Raw genomic sequence first — 13,694 nt, forward strand, 5'->3', positions numbered from 1 at the left:
CTCATCACGGAAGTTATTCAACTTGCTGTCCCAAGTGCTCTGAGATATGCTCGTTCGGTGACAAATCTGGGACCAAGAGCAGGCCATGGAAGGGTATTAACGTGGCGGAGGCATTTCTGAGACAACCTTGTTGTGTATGATCGAGCATTGTCTTGTTGAAAAATGGCTCCTTAGAACTCTGAAATGTGTGGTAACACATGTGGTTGAAGGAAGTTATACGAGTATACATACCAATGGGCTGTTATGACGCCATGGATAAGGGGTAATAATGTGTCGTATGCGATTGCCACTCCATACTATCACACCAGCTGTACAGCATGGGCAGTCATGACCATCAAGTACGAGTGGGGAAGCCACGTGGTGAACGCCTAAATCCTGCCCATGCTGTACAGTAGCATGGATGTATGATTAGATACAGCATACAGATGTTTCGGTGATGCTGATCTACACGATTTCTACAACAGGAGTGATGGTATGGGGTATCAAAGCATACGACACACCTTTAGTTATCCTAATGATCCACGGATCCAAATCAGCTCAACGGTATAATCGAGATATACTGAAGTCTCGTGTGTTGATATTCATGAGAAACAGGATATTCAGAAGCTATTTTTCAACAAGACAATGTTCGCAACCACATACAGCAAGGGTGTCACAGGAATGCCTTTGTCACATTACCACCCTTCCCTGGCATGCTTTCTCTCCAGGTTTATCCCTGAACAAGCATATCTGGGACCACTTGGGATGGCAAGTTGTACAACTTCCGAGTTCAGTCTATTTAGAGGTATTTTTACACAATTGTGGAACGAGAGGCCGCTGGACCTCATAAGGGACTTGTATGCTTCAATGCTCGACCGCATTCGCGCTAGAAGTGGCCCAAGAGGGTACAAAAACTTCCATTCATTTGTATTTTTCCTGTAATAACTAATCATTTTGCTTTGATTTTTTAATCATTTACTTGTATCAACGTTGTACTAAAGTAACTGTTGTAATTTAAAGTGAATTTTCAACATAATGTAGATTAAAAAAAATACTTTTTTGTATAAACGTAACAAAATAAATAATTTTCATATTTTGTGTAAAACAATTCACTATTCACTAATAGTTTCAGAAAATAAAAATGTAAGGGGAGCCAAACATTCGACCACTACTATTAAGAGGATATTTTTTAGATTTTGGTTACTAGCCTGCCATATTTCGAGAGTTAAAAGTCCTATTTCTCAAGTTAAACGCTGTGTTTTTTCTGTCTAACTTAAGGAATTAACATCTATAACGGGCATTCATCGCAACATTCCCTCTTAAATAAAATGTATTACAATTACACACCTCGCTTACACTTAAAATCTGTAAAGTAAAATTGAATATGGTAATAATTATGAGACTCTTTGGGATTATAATGTTGGGATGTTTATGCAATGCTCTGCATATTCTGAAATTAGTGAGCCTATATAAATTTATGAAAGAAAATGAAAATATATTGTGCTGAAGAAATTAAGCAGAAAAAAATTGTTATTCTTAATTATATGATATTTTATTTCAATAAAGAGTGATTTCGATGTCATATAACCATTAAAAGCAGAGCTTTTTAAATTTCTATACCTCATGACCCATTTTTACTAGTTTTCTTTTATACATGCTCAAAATGGACATAATAGAAAATAACTTACTTCACAGACGTGAAGTGTATGTAAAATAGGCTTTTTATGGAAAATCGGTTATAAGATGCATTTTCCGTGGCCCTAAGTGTAGGAAGCTTTAGTTTATGGCATTGAAGCTGCTACCTGAGCATGCGGGGTGTTCCACAATCATCACCCTTAATGCTTATTTTTAGAGCATTTGTCAAAAAAAGTATGGACATGACCCTTTGACGGAGAATTTTTATTAAACATATTTTCATACTTTATTTGTTATTTTGTATCAAATTAGGTAAAAATAAGTGGAAAATATTGCATTTAACATTTCAATACTTTATGGTTATGAAATGCAGTATGAAACACGGTTGTCTTTTTCTGCGTGTTAGTGAAATCTTCCAAATACGGCTCTCTTCCAAACGATAATTTTCCGAATGTTCACTTATTTGAAGTTATTTAAATCTAAGAGAAACAGTTATTCATCATTGAAATTTTGCTAATTTGCAAAAAGAATTATGGCTAAATTTTCGAATATGAATGAAAAAAATATTAAAATGAATTTTTTTGGATTTTATATTTTAGTATAAATGTAATTCCGATAACCTAACAGACTTTTTGGTAACTATTAGACTGTTATTTTATAATTAAAAAATACTAAAATATATTTTTGTTCGTAGTTGGAGAGTCAGAAAAAAATATACAAAAAGGAACACCTGTGTCCGATTTACGTCAAAATGTACCCTTTAAAGATAGACTTCATTTTCGACATTTATTTTTAGTATATATGTTAAGATGATGATCGCGGAACACTCTTTCTATTTTATAAATATGCACTTTCAATGTTGCTGTTAAGTTTTATATATTGGTTTGACAAGAAAGTAATTTCGGTTTTTAAGTGTGAAATAATCCTCCATGTTCCCATATACCCTGGGCCTATTGAATTGGAGATAGATTGTTCATTTTTTGGTTCAGGTCAAAATTACGATCTGCGGATAAACTAATTGATGTATAAATGAGTCCACCCTATAAACGGGTGTGACGTATGGGTGCGGCAGAAGTCGAATTCTTGGGCGTAGATGGCGCTACTGGTAAACAAGAACAGTAGCACCCCTCGCCTTAATGGTCTACGACTACAACAAGTGTGAAATAAAACTCAAATTTTTTATTAAAAAATGATTTTTAATCTGTCAAATGTCTTCCTTCTGTTCGATGGCTTTTTGCCATCTTTCTGGTAACGTTATCAAGAAAAAAAAAAAGAAAAAAAACCCGACCGTGTGCGATTCGAGGTCATTGTTAATACTGAAATTTTTACCATTTAAAATGTTTTGTAAGTGAAATCTATTGAATTTAATTAAGAAAAGTTGTGCTGAACATTTTTAATAATCCGCTTAGAATTATGCAATAGCCGTCTCGACAAAGGTGTAGGAACTATCAGATAAACAGGCTCAAAGTTAATGCATGAAATAAGTGCACTGAACCACAAGATCATTTAAATTTTCTTTAACCTCAATCTGATCTTACTCTAAACCATATTTCCATTCAAGTCGCGCAATCTAATCGTGTAAACAAGTTCAATAAGAATAAATTTGTACGATAAAATGATTAAATGTATCATATTATAATGGTTGCAACAAATATGAACGATATCATGGTTCATATTGGTACATTATAATGTTTACTGCAAAATATGAATGAAATCATGGTTTATATTGACACATTATAATGATTACAGCATGTATAAACAATACCATGGTTCATATTGGGACATTATAACTTTTGCAGCAAAAATGAGTGATATCTTGATTCATACCGGAACATTATAATGGTAGCAGCTAATATAGCCGATATCATGGTTACCAAATAACGTTATAATGGTACATTAAAATGGTTGCAACAGATATGAACGATATTTTGTTCACCAAATAACATGATCATAGCTGCAACAATTATGAACGATTTCGTGTTTCAAAGCAATCTAACATTTCTAATAGCATAGAGTATTAAAGGTTTGTTTATTTTATGCTAGAAAGACGATAAAGTCGATTTGTTTAAAATCATTATTTTAATCTTTTTTGATACAAGGTAGTAGATTGAAATTTATTTAGTTCTTTACATTTTCTTATGAAAATTATATTGATCTATAGAATTTAAAATAGTAAACAATGCTTATAAACATAATAATGAACAATATTTTCCTTTAAATTTAGTATTTCTTGACGTTGAACTTAAAGGTAAACACAGAAGAGAATTTCATCGATAAACAAGCTAAGATGTCATATATATAAAAGTATGATCTAATTCTCTATGAATCTTGTTTTGTACATAGAATTCTGGCAGTCCAAAAAGGATGAGAACTTTGACCAACAGGATAAGTTCTGTCTCCTGTAAAAAATTTGTTAGAAATACGATCAGCCTTTGCATCTTATCATTTATACAGTTATATTCGTTTGTTATCCTAAAATACTTCAGAGACCTTCAAGTTTTCCATCTTCATAAAACAGGCCATAAGCAAACATGATTCCAAAAACTAAACCAACTTGATGAAAACTGGGAGAAAACAATAAGTATTTTTTATTTATTAGTTCATTGTTGAAGTTTTAATACTTGTTAGTTCACTGAGTGGAAGACACTGCCTGACTTTTAGTTCTTGCTGTGGTGGAAAATGAAGAACTAAGATAATGTTTGCACCAAATGGAACTCAAAAGTTTTATTTGAGCAGGATTAATTTTAATAACTTGATTAAAAACAAGGAATAAAGTTCAAAAGCATCTATCGATAGTAGATAATTTTTTTTACATCTGCTCTATATGTTCAGTGTTTTGTCATTTAATTAGATAGTAGCACCATTTTTCAAATCTTTGGCATTGTAAAAGCAGTTTATTGCTAATCGGTGGGGTGGGCTAGATGTTAGCAAAAAGTAAACAAATCACTCGTTGTTTGGGAATTTTTTGAGAATCCACGGCACACCTCTGAGTTACAGCTTCTTCCATTTTTTGATAGTTTCATAGTATAAGCTAAGAACTCACCTAATTAATTCTATTCATTTATTCTATTTATAAAAGTTTAACTAATGCTTTCATAGGGTAAATCACGTCATACGAGCTTATCAATGTTAACATGAGAAATTCTATGTCCCTAAGCTACAATTCTCCCATGAGATATTTAATGATTGTTTTGTTATTCCTATATGGAACCTGAGCAAAAATTCAAATGACTTCAGCTTATAGATTGTTTTTTATAACTGATAGTAAAAATGGTTTATCACTAGTTTAATATACAATAGTCTGCTGCATACATTCAATGAAATGAAAAGTTAACTATTATGAGAATAAAGCTTTCAAAAGTTATATATTCTTCCCCTGATATTTGTTAAATACTCATTGTCCTTACTCTTAAAGAAAGGCTTAAAATCTTTCTCATAAAATTACGAGTTATATATAAAAAAAGTACTATTGAGGTTTAGCCTTGAAATATCACTTCTTAAAAAAGCTAATAAATCACAACTAGGCTTTAAAGTAACGTGCTTATTCTAAGCTTTCAACGAACTTCTTAATAAATTCATTGAACTTGTAAATTCGTTCTGAAATTTAGTTAACTATGAGTAACTGAGGACTAATTTTATTTGCAGTAGCTATAATTTATTGAAATAGAAGATATTTAAGAAGTATGAAATGAAAGTTTTGATTGAGTTAGGCATTCTCATCATTTTTTTCAATGCCTTGTTATTACAAACTAGAGTGGCCGTGGTTGTCAGAGGCCGGTTAGATGGGGCCCACCCCTTACCTCGACTAACTGCTTTGTTAGTGTCTGTCCAAATATTCAAGCAAAAAATGCTACAGCATGAATAGTCGGAGAAAAGAACATCGGAAGAAAGGTTGCTACTTTGGAATGTCGAATTTCCTAAACTCCTCGATTGCGCCATTTCTTGTCAATTCAGTCCCTGCAAGTTGCGATGCAATAATGCTCAAGACATCTTAGGTTTTATGCGTACAAATATATTCAGTTTAGTTATAATTTATCTCACGTTAATTGATATGGGGTTCTCATCAACGGTGCACTATGACGTCTGGGGCTGACCTCGTACTGTCGAAGCTTGGTGGCCGACTGGAGTCGAGTCCCTCGTCGACTATTGCCTCGGCCCGAAACTTCGAAGGCAGGGACAAAGGCACAGTTGCTGCTTTTACAGATGTCTGTTCAACATCGTCTGGTTCGTCCTCTTCAGCCAGGTATGAGCGATAAGTGTTGTGTTTTTGGCATACAAGATTGTCGTGGTGATGCTCCATGGGTGTGCGACGTACATGAGGAGGGGGTGGAGGGGGAGGCAGTGGTGGCGAGAAGCTGCCTCTCCTCTGGCAGCCATGTTCCTTGCACATAGGGTTAATGCCGTCCGGGAAAGAATTGCTAATGACGTGAATACCATCTCCAGTATTATTCTCCCGATCCCTGCAAATTATGTGTCCACCATTAGGGCTTTTATGAAATATACTTAAGTCCACCTGCAAGATAAAAAATTTACATTATCATCAGATATTATTAATCAGAGTTAGGAGAAATGAAAGACATTTAATAATGTCTCTGTTCATTGATTTGAAACTTTCAAAATAATTTGGATTTTTGATTTGGTTAATTCTCTTTCTATTTAATAACAAACAAGGTGTCTAAACGAAAAGAAAAAAAAATGGTAATGAACAGTGATGGCATAGTAGTTATACCACAGAGCTGTCATTGTGAAGTATTCAGGCTCTATTCTTCGTGGTGGCTTAAAGCCTAACTAGCCCTAACTAGCTTTTCGTCTGCCAAGTATAGTTGATCGGTGTGCAATTTCGCCCGTGTTGTCAACCGTATATTGTCAACCGTTGATTGCTAGATTGCTTTAAGGTTGTTTTTCGAAGGTTCCGTCGTAATATGAAATGATGCATTTTTGAGAATAATATGCTATTTTTATAATTGTTGTGAGTCTTCAACTGTTACTCATGACTGTTTGCTCAAGTTTAGCCTATCAAAAACCAGTGATGAGTGTGCTCAAACGTTGAAAAGGGTTCAAAACGTCAATATGGAGAAAAGCCAGTGTTTTGTTAAAATGAAAAGCGTTCGTTGTCTAATTTCTTAATATTTAAAAATTTACTTCAATGCTGCATTACCTAGGTTCATAAAAATTTGCAAAAACTGAGAATATGGCAGTAATTTTTTTAAATTTTCATCTAGGTAGGAAAATGTCACCAATTTTTAAATAAAGTTTAACAACTTTTTAAAATATTTAAGTTATTTGTCTGTTCTGAAGCCAAGGTAATTCTTCACGCCAAGATTGTACACATAGTTTAAAATCATCGCATTGCTTCAAGCGTAAGGCACTTAAACTATGGTTGTTTTATTTTTCTTGGCGACAGAGCTTCGAAAAACAGCTTTCATGTCAACTCTGGCCAACAGACTTTTTAAAATGGGCTGTTGCTGTAATAATGTTTTCAAAACTTCGATTACTGCAAATCAGATTTCTCAGAACCGTGGTGGCACAGGGGGTAGAGCACTCGCCTTTCAACCGGGTTCGAATTCCAGTGTTGGCTGGTCGATAAGAATTCCCCACCCTTCTCGCACCTACCACAGTGCTGACGTAAAATATCTTCCGTGGTAGATTGATCATGGATTAGAATCCCCTTACCGTTAGGCTAACCGTGGGAGGTTTACGTTGTTTTCCTCTCCATGTAAGGAAATGCGGATTAGTTCCGTCAAAAAGTCCTCCACGAAGGCAAATTTCTCCCAATACTTGATCCAGGAGTTCCCTTGTCTTCTGGATTAGGTTCAAAATTACAAGGCTTCGGGGTTGAATATTAGCAGTCGTAAACTGAAAAATTGGGGATGTCTTGTATTCCGATAGTATTTTAAAATCGGCCTTAATGAAAACTTGAGTTTAACAATAGGCTCTTTAAAAATTGACTGTTTGCATAAATGCTTTTTACAAAACTTCGATTACCGCAAATCGGACTTCTTTTACTTCGATGCCATTTTAAAACCATCTATAATAAAAACCTGTTTTTAGAATAAAAGAAACATTCATGTGCGTTCGTGTTGTGCTTTTGTCATTCATTTCAGTGGTCTAGTTCCCAGTCATGTGAGGAAACCATAGAATTTCGATAAAATACTGTGAATCACTGTTGATTTTTCTATTCCATTGGAAAATCAGATAATAGAAACTGTGTCTGCTTTCATCATTTCATTCCTTTCAGATAGACATATTGAAAGAAAGACGTGATCAATCTTTTGCCTAAGCTGTTTTGAAATCATTTTTGGTTCTTTCAAAAGAATTTTGGATTTTTAAACAATCTCCTAAAATTACAATAATTTTCGTAAGATGACCGGTTATATGAATTCGATCATTTGAGTAGTATTGTATAATTAAAGTCAATTTTTTATGGTTATAAAATTTAAACTAAATAGCATATTTTTGTGATAAAAAAATCACATAAAATATTATTACCTCTGGAACATAACACCCATTTGATTCTTCTTCGTCCATCCACCTAGGTGGAACTTTTCTTCTTGCTGCACCAATTTCAGCCGCTTGAGCTGCCAATGCTGCCTCTAGATTTGGATCCATATTAGCGAGAACTCTATCCATTTCACCATCTACGGACACTTCTTTAGAGCGCCGCAATTTGTATTCTCTCTTCTTTTCACGCCGATCTTTGACTTTGTTGTAACATGTTATCACTATAGAAGCACACATGGCTACCACTAAAGCGAAGAAGACTATTAGTATCGTGATCATATGTTCTGAAGTTAGCATCCTGCTCGCTGTCATTGCTAAAAGGAACAAAAAAGAACTATTTCAATATCCTGTCAGCACTGCTTTCTATTTCAATGAAGAATGAAATTATTTACTGAGTTAAAAATTGTTTTAAACTATTATACAATTGCTCATAAAATTTGCAAAATTACGAAAGAATTGCTAGCATTCAACGAAATTTATGTAGAAAGTTAAGGAAAATAACCAGGAAATGCTCTTCGATGTTCAGGGAAAATTTTTATTGCCAGCGTTTTCTACTGTAACGGACTTGTCTGAAGAGAAATCTTGCCCGAGACTTCAGAGGATTCTTTTGTAAGACGTTAACACGATAAATCTCTTAAATTGATTGCGCAAGTGCGGTAGCGCTTTTTGTACCTCGGCGTTGGTATTAAATCTAAAGAGTTATAAAAATGCATTAAAAATTGGATTGATATCACAGCTTGTCCATGTTCAGGGTTTTTTTCCCCCAAGACATAAATTGTTAATTTTAAATTTTGTAATTTAGTCGAAATCGTAAAATAGGAAATACTAGTCGGGTGGAAGTGTTGTGAAATTGCAGGTTGTACGAAATGCAATGCTGAAACAGTGCTTATATATGCTTATTATTTTCTGCAAATTTCATGCAATGTTTGCCTAATTCTTTTTGGGTGCAATATTTTCTAGATAAAATAGTGCATAAACATCTACAAAAATAAAATTTAACCAAACTTTAAATTAAAATAAATGTTTCATATAATCCAATAAAAATCATGTAGTTTATACAATTCCTAACACCCTCTCCGTCAACGTTCATTCTGCAATGATAATTTTAAAATCAACATGAGTTTAGGTTGCACATGATTTCAGGAACACAAACAATTTTTAGGAATTCCAATAAATTTAACCGTAGACAACCGGTTCTGAATGGTGGTTCGAGTAAAAATAAGTGAACCATGGCATTAGCGTTGTGAGTTAATGCCATGGTTCACTATGCCATGGTTCAATAAGTGAACCCTACATGAGTGGCATTAGCGTTTCATTAGGGAAGATAGTTGATAGTTGAAGATTCACTGAAGTCACCTTTTATTTTTGAAGAGGCTGGTATTTTTGAAAGTATTTTTCATAAACTTGTTTGCGAAGCCAAAATTTTGTTAGCTGTCGTATGATACGAAATTGTCTTATGACAGCTTACCGTCATAATATTATAGATACACCGTTATTACCAACCGTTATCTATGAATCAGAGACGTGGACTCCAACCCAGAAACAAGAAAAAATGCCGATTACCTGGGAAAGAAAAATTCTTAGAACTATTTTTGGACCTATCAAAGAGGGTGATCTGTGGAGAAGACGATACAATTTTGAAATTGCAAGACTATTTAAAGAAAAAGATATAATAAATTATGTAAAAGCAAGGAGAATTCAATGGCTAGGACACCTTGAGAGAATGGAGGAAAACAGAGGCACTAAGAAGATATTCAAGAGGCAGTGCCAAGGCCAAAGGAAAAGAGGAAGGCCGGTCAAGAGATGGTTTGACGAGGTGGAAAAAGACCTTAAGACTCTAAAAGTCCGAAACTGGAAACAAAGAGCTTGAGACAGGCGACTTAGGAGGAAAATTGTTAGTGAGGCCATGGTCCAACATGGACTGTAATACCAGGGAGTTAGTTAGCTAGTTAGTTAGATACACGATCGTATACAATGGCATTTTCCCCAAAGACTATTTTTTATACTCTTTTCTCTTTTTTCTATGACAGCAATTTTTAATATGATTCAAAATTATCTTCACTGAAACCGTCTTATTCACTGTAAAACATGAAAATAGTTCTTCAGATAAAAATTTGAGTTTCTTGGCAAAAATAACAAATCTGCAATTGTTTTCAGCTTACCTCGCACCACTTTTTAAAAACTCTACGCCCTAGCTTGCGAAGTGAATTTGCGACTTTTTTTTAACAGCACACAATGATAACTTAAAAGAAAAAGAAGAAGAAAGAGAGAGAGAGAGAAGGAGCTATCGTTGACAGCCGAACAATCACTACCTTAGTGCCTATTTTGACAACTAAATCCTTATAAACCGATTCTCTATAAACAATAGGAAACGAGGTATTCGAGAATTCATTGGAAGTTCGACGAGTTTTTTTTCCTTCAAAGAAGATACTTGATGGACCTTTTTGTTTTTAATAACAAATCACGTACTTTTTGTTTATACTGAACCACATAATTTCGTCTAAAGGATAGAAAACAAAACCGTTCGAGTTCGTTTTACTATGCAGTTTGTTGTGGTAAATACAGATAATGTAATTGTGGTAAAACTGTCATCCTCCAAATTGTCTGAGAAGATTTGTTTTTTTTTCTGACTGTGAAATTGTAATTGCTTCAATATAAAGCTTTTTAATTAGGGTTAAACTGTACAGAATTGTATTCTTCTTAATTGATTCATTATTTATTTTTTATGTAAATATCGGAAAGAAGTGAGAGTATTCGCTTACCAGGAGTGCACAGAGCTGCATCTTCGTCATATCGATATTTACAGTTGAACATTTTGTTACATTTTAGAGATATGTCTATGCATGTGCCATCGTCACAGCTGAATTCTGTTGGTATGCATTTATCTAAACAGAACAGAACAGTTTTTATTAAAAGGACATTCAAGGAAGAATATGCGTTAAAGAAATATTTAGACTGTTTTAAAATTGAGTCCAAACAGAGAGAACTTTGTCTAAATTTGCAAGTCAACATTATGAAATTACACTTAAATGACCCAAATTGTAATGTTATTTCACAAATATTTTTCCTTGTTAGTAGAAGAACCCAGGAAATGCATGATATCCGCTTTCAAAGTTATAATCATGTTTTAAACTCAAGTTTGATTTGATATAATCTTATGATGACATGATATGATTTAGATGTAAATTGCATCAAATAATTAATTAAAAAGACTAGAGAGGAAAATTTTTTTGTGAGTGAATAAATTAATATAATCATATACTTTTTATTTAAAAAAAAAAGTATTGAAGTATAGTTAAACTCTAAAATTTCTCTTCTGACACTTTTAAAAGTCCAATTAATATTGGTGCGTTTTAATTTTGGTCCAAAGATGTCGGATAACGACGGTTATGCGAAGTTAAGCCAAATAGAAATTGCGAGTTCAATCTTTTGCCTATTTTTGATATAACATATTTGTTAACTGACGTACAAACCTAAATTTTTCTTTTAACCTATGCAAAAAAAATATTTGCACAACCATTTTTTTTTATCACGAAGTCTGTTACGACATAATAAAAATGTGGAAGAAAAACTTAAAGAAAAAAATTTGAAAACACAAGCAATAACTATAAATAAATAAATAAAAAACCAGTCAAGGTCGGACTTGCTTACAAAAATGTGGGTGGGAGTAAGGGTTAGCGTGGGGCAAAGAAAAGAGATGGACACTGGGGAATTATATTCTCTTGTATGTTATGCGTTCTTTCATTTGATCATTTCTCATTAGAATTATTTACATTTATAATTCGGTTATTTATAATCCTAGAAGTTTAAGTTTATGACTGATTCCTTAGAAGAGGTACAATTTTTAAAATCTAATTCCTTTCCTTCCAAAAGAAGGTCTTAAAAATCAAAATAATTTTAGTTAATAAGCTAAATGGCGTTCTTTTTATAAATCAGCTTCAATCACAGAAACATTTTAAGATAGCATTAGTAGAAAAAAATAGCCCTATAAAGGGTTAAATATTGGTCTCAAAGTGAGGGAAGTCACAACGATAGACTGGTTTATTTCTGCTTCTGGTTGTAATACACGCAGTTGTTAATTACATATTACATAATAATTGCTAATTACATGATAATTATGTATAAGTTCCAATGAATTTCTTCTTTGAATAGAACCAACCTGTTTCACTAATAAGCCTGTTTTTAAGCGAAAATATAATATTTTTAGGGATATTTGTATGCAAATATCCCTAATTACAACTATTGCTGTAATAACAAGGAAAATATCTAAATATTCTGCAAATACTATTATATATTGTACGGCTTTGAGGAGAACTCCTGCAGACTAAAATTCTGGGACTGTCTGCTGCTATGGTAACAAGTCAGAGCACATTTTTAATGGGGGGTGAAATGGAGGAACGAAGGTGTCGATTGGTTTACTCACGCTGACCTATGTCAAGATCAAGACAAAACTATTCACCCCACACCCCTATTTGAAGTGACTTTTCCTCGTAACCACGGTACTCGCCACGACGCGAGACTGATGTCTAGAAGAGTTCTCATGAAAGCCACACTATACCTCTTTTTTAAAGTATATAGTTAAATTATTAGTTTTTAATACATGTTGGAGACCTGAAAACTTAAGTTGTTTATTGCTGGAAAGTATTGCTAAAAATATTTCGATACACTTTTTTTGATTATAAGATTTCAAAGAAGAAATATAGACAATAATAAAATGAATGATGTTTCTACCAGATTCTCTGAATGCTGTGTAGACGATTTCAAACTTCCCATCTATTGCTTCTGCTTGTGCAAAATAGCGTACATAGACTAGGTTTCCGTCCGATTTTTGAGGTTCAGTGGCCGTGCCGCAAAACTGTGCCATTCTGGTGTCGTCACTCAGTGTCTGCTCATAGATGTCGATAAAGTTAAGGTCACAGTTATTAGGATGCTTCAGCTCGTATTTTTGAAAGTTGACATACATCTAGAAATAAATATCAAAGATGTATTCATAAATTAGGTTTAATGTAAATATATCTAAATATTATAGTATGAACTGAGCGTATGAAGATTAAGGGGGAAGACTCGATTGTATGGTCATCAGTTGAATTTTGAGGATTACTAAGTTTCAACAAATCAATGATGTGCACTGAGAAAAAAAAGCATAGTCAAGACTATCAGAATATGGTAGTTCTGGTTAGTTTCCGGCCCTATGGAGACATTAAAAAAACTAGGTAATTTTTACCCAACTACAGTGGAAATAATTTTGGTAAAATTAACAATAAAGTATGGTTTTATAATCTGTGATAAAATTTGGCAAATGTGGTAAAATTTGGTAATTTTATCAGGATACCTTAGACCATGGCATAAAAACCAAACATTCGGTTCAATTTATTTATAATTTTTGTATATTTTTTTCTAAATGTGTGGTAATACGAACTATAACTTTGAAAACCAGAATTTTTTGGTAAACGGTAACCATATGAACGGAAAAATTTCCAAATAAATATTATACCGTATATTTTCGTTTTTGTTAACAAGAATTAGATTTTTTTTACTGGAACTGTCATTACCATACAGTTCTGTAATTTTACTATCTC

At 33.3% G+C, this 13,694-nt stretch overlaps 1 protein-coding gene across 2 annotated transcripts in view; it reads right to left on the reverse strand.

Moving 5' to 3' along the window:
- Positions 1-3,674: 3,674 nt before the first annotated feature.
- Positions 3,675-13,694, reverse strand: part of LOC107456457 (neuropilin and tolloid-like protein 1) — a 324,895-nt gene continuing 314,875 nt past the window's right edge. For both annotated transcript variants that reach the window (XM_043042842.3, XM_071180165.2), the window contains exons 9-12: positions 12,847-13,078; positions 10,878-11,000; positions 8,104-8,429; positions 3,675-6,127 (exon numbers count right to left, since the gene is read on the reverse strand). In XM_043042842.3, coding sequence (XP_042898776.2) covers positions 5,678-6,127; positions 8,104-8,429; positions 10,878-11,000; positions 12,847-13,078 — 1,131 coding nt within the window. In that variant the 3' untranslated portion in view covers positions 3,675-5,677. The remainder of the gene's footprint in view (positions 6,128-8,103; positions 8,430-10,877; positions 11,001-12,846; positions 13,079-13,694) is intronic.

The sequence above is a fragment of the Parasteatoda tepidariorum genome, chromosome 1 (assembly GCF_982258835.1).
Source record: "Parasteatoda tepidariorum strain Cologne lab strain chromosome 1, Ptep-v5.0, whole genome shotgun sequence".
Taxonomy (NCBI): domain Eukaryota; kingdom Metazoa; phylum Arthropoda; class Arachnida; order Araneae; family Theridiidae; genus Parasteatoda; species Parasteatoda tepidariorum.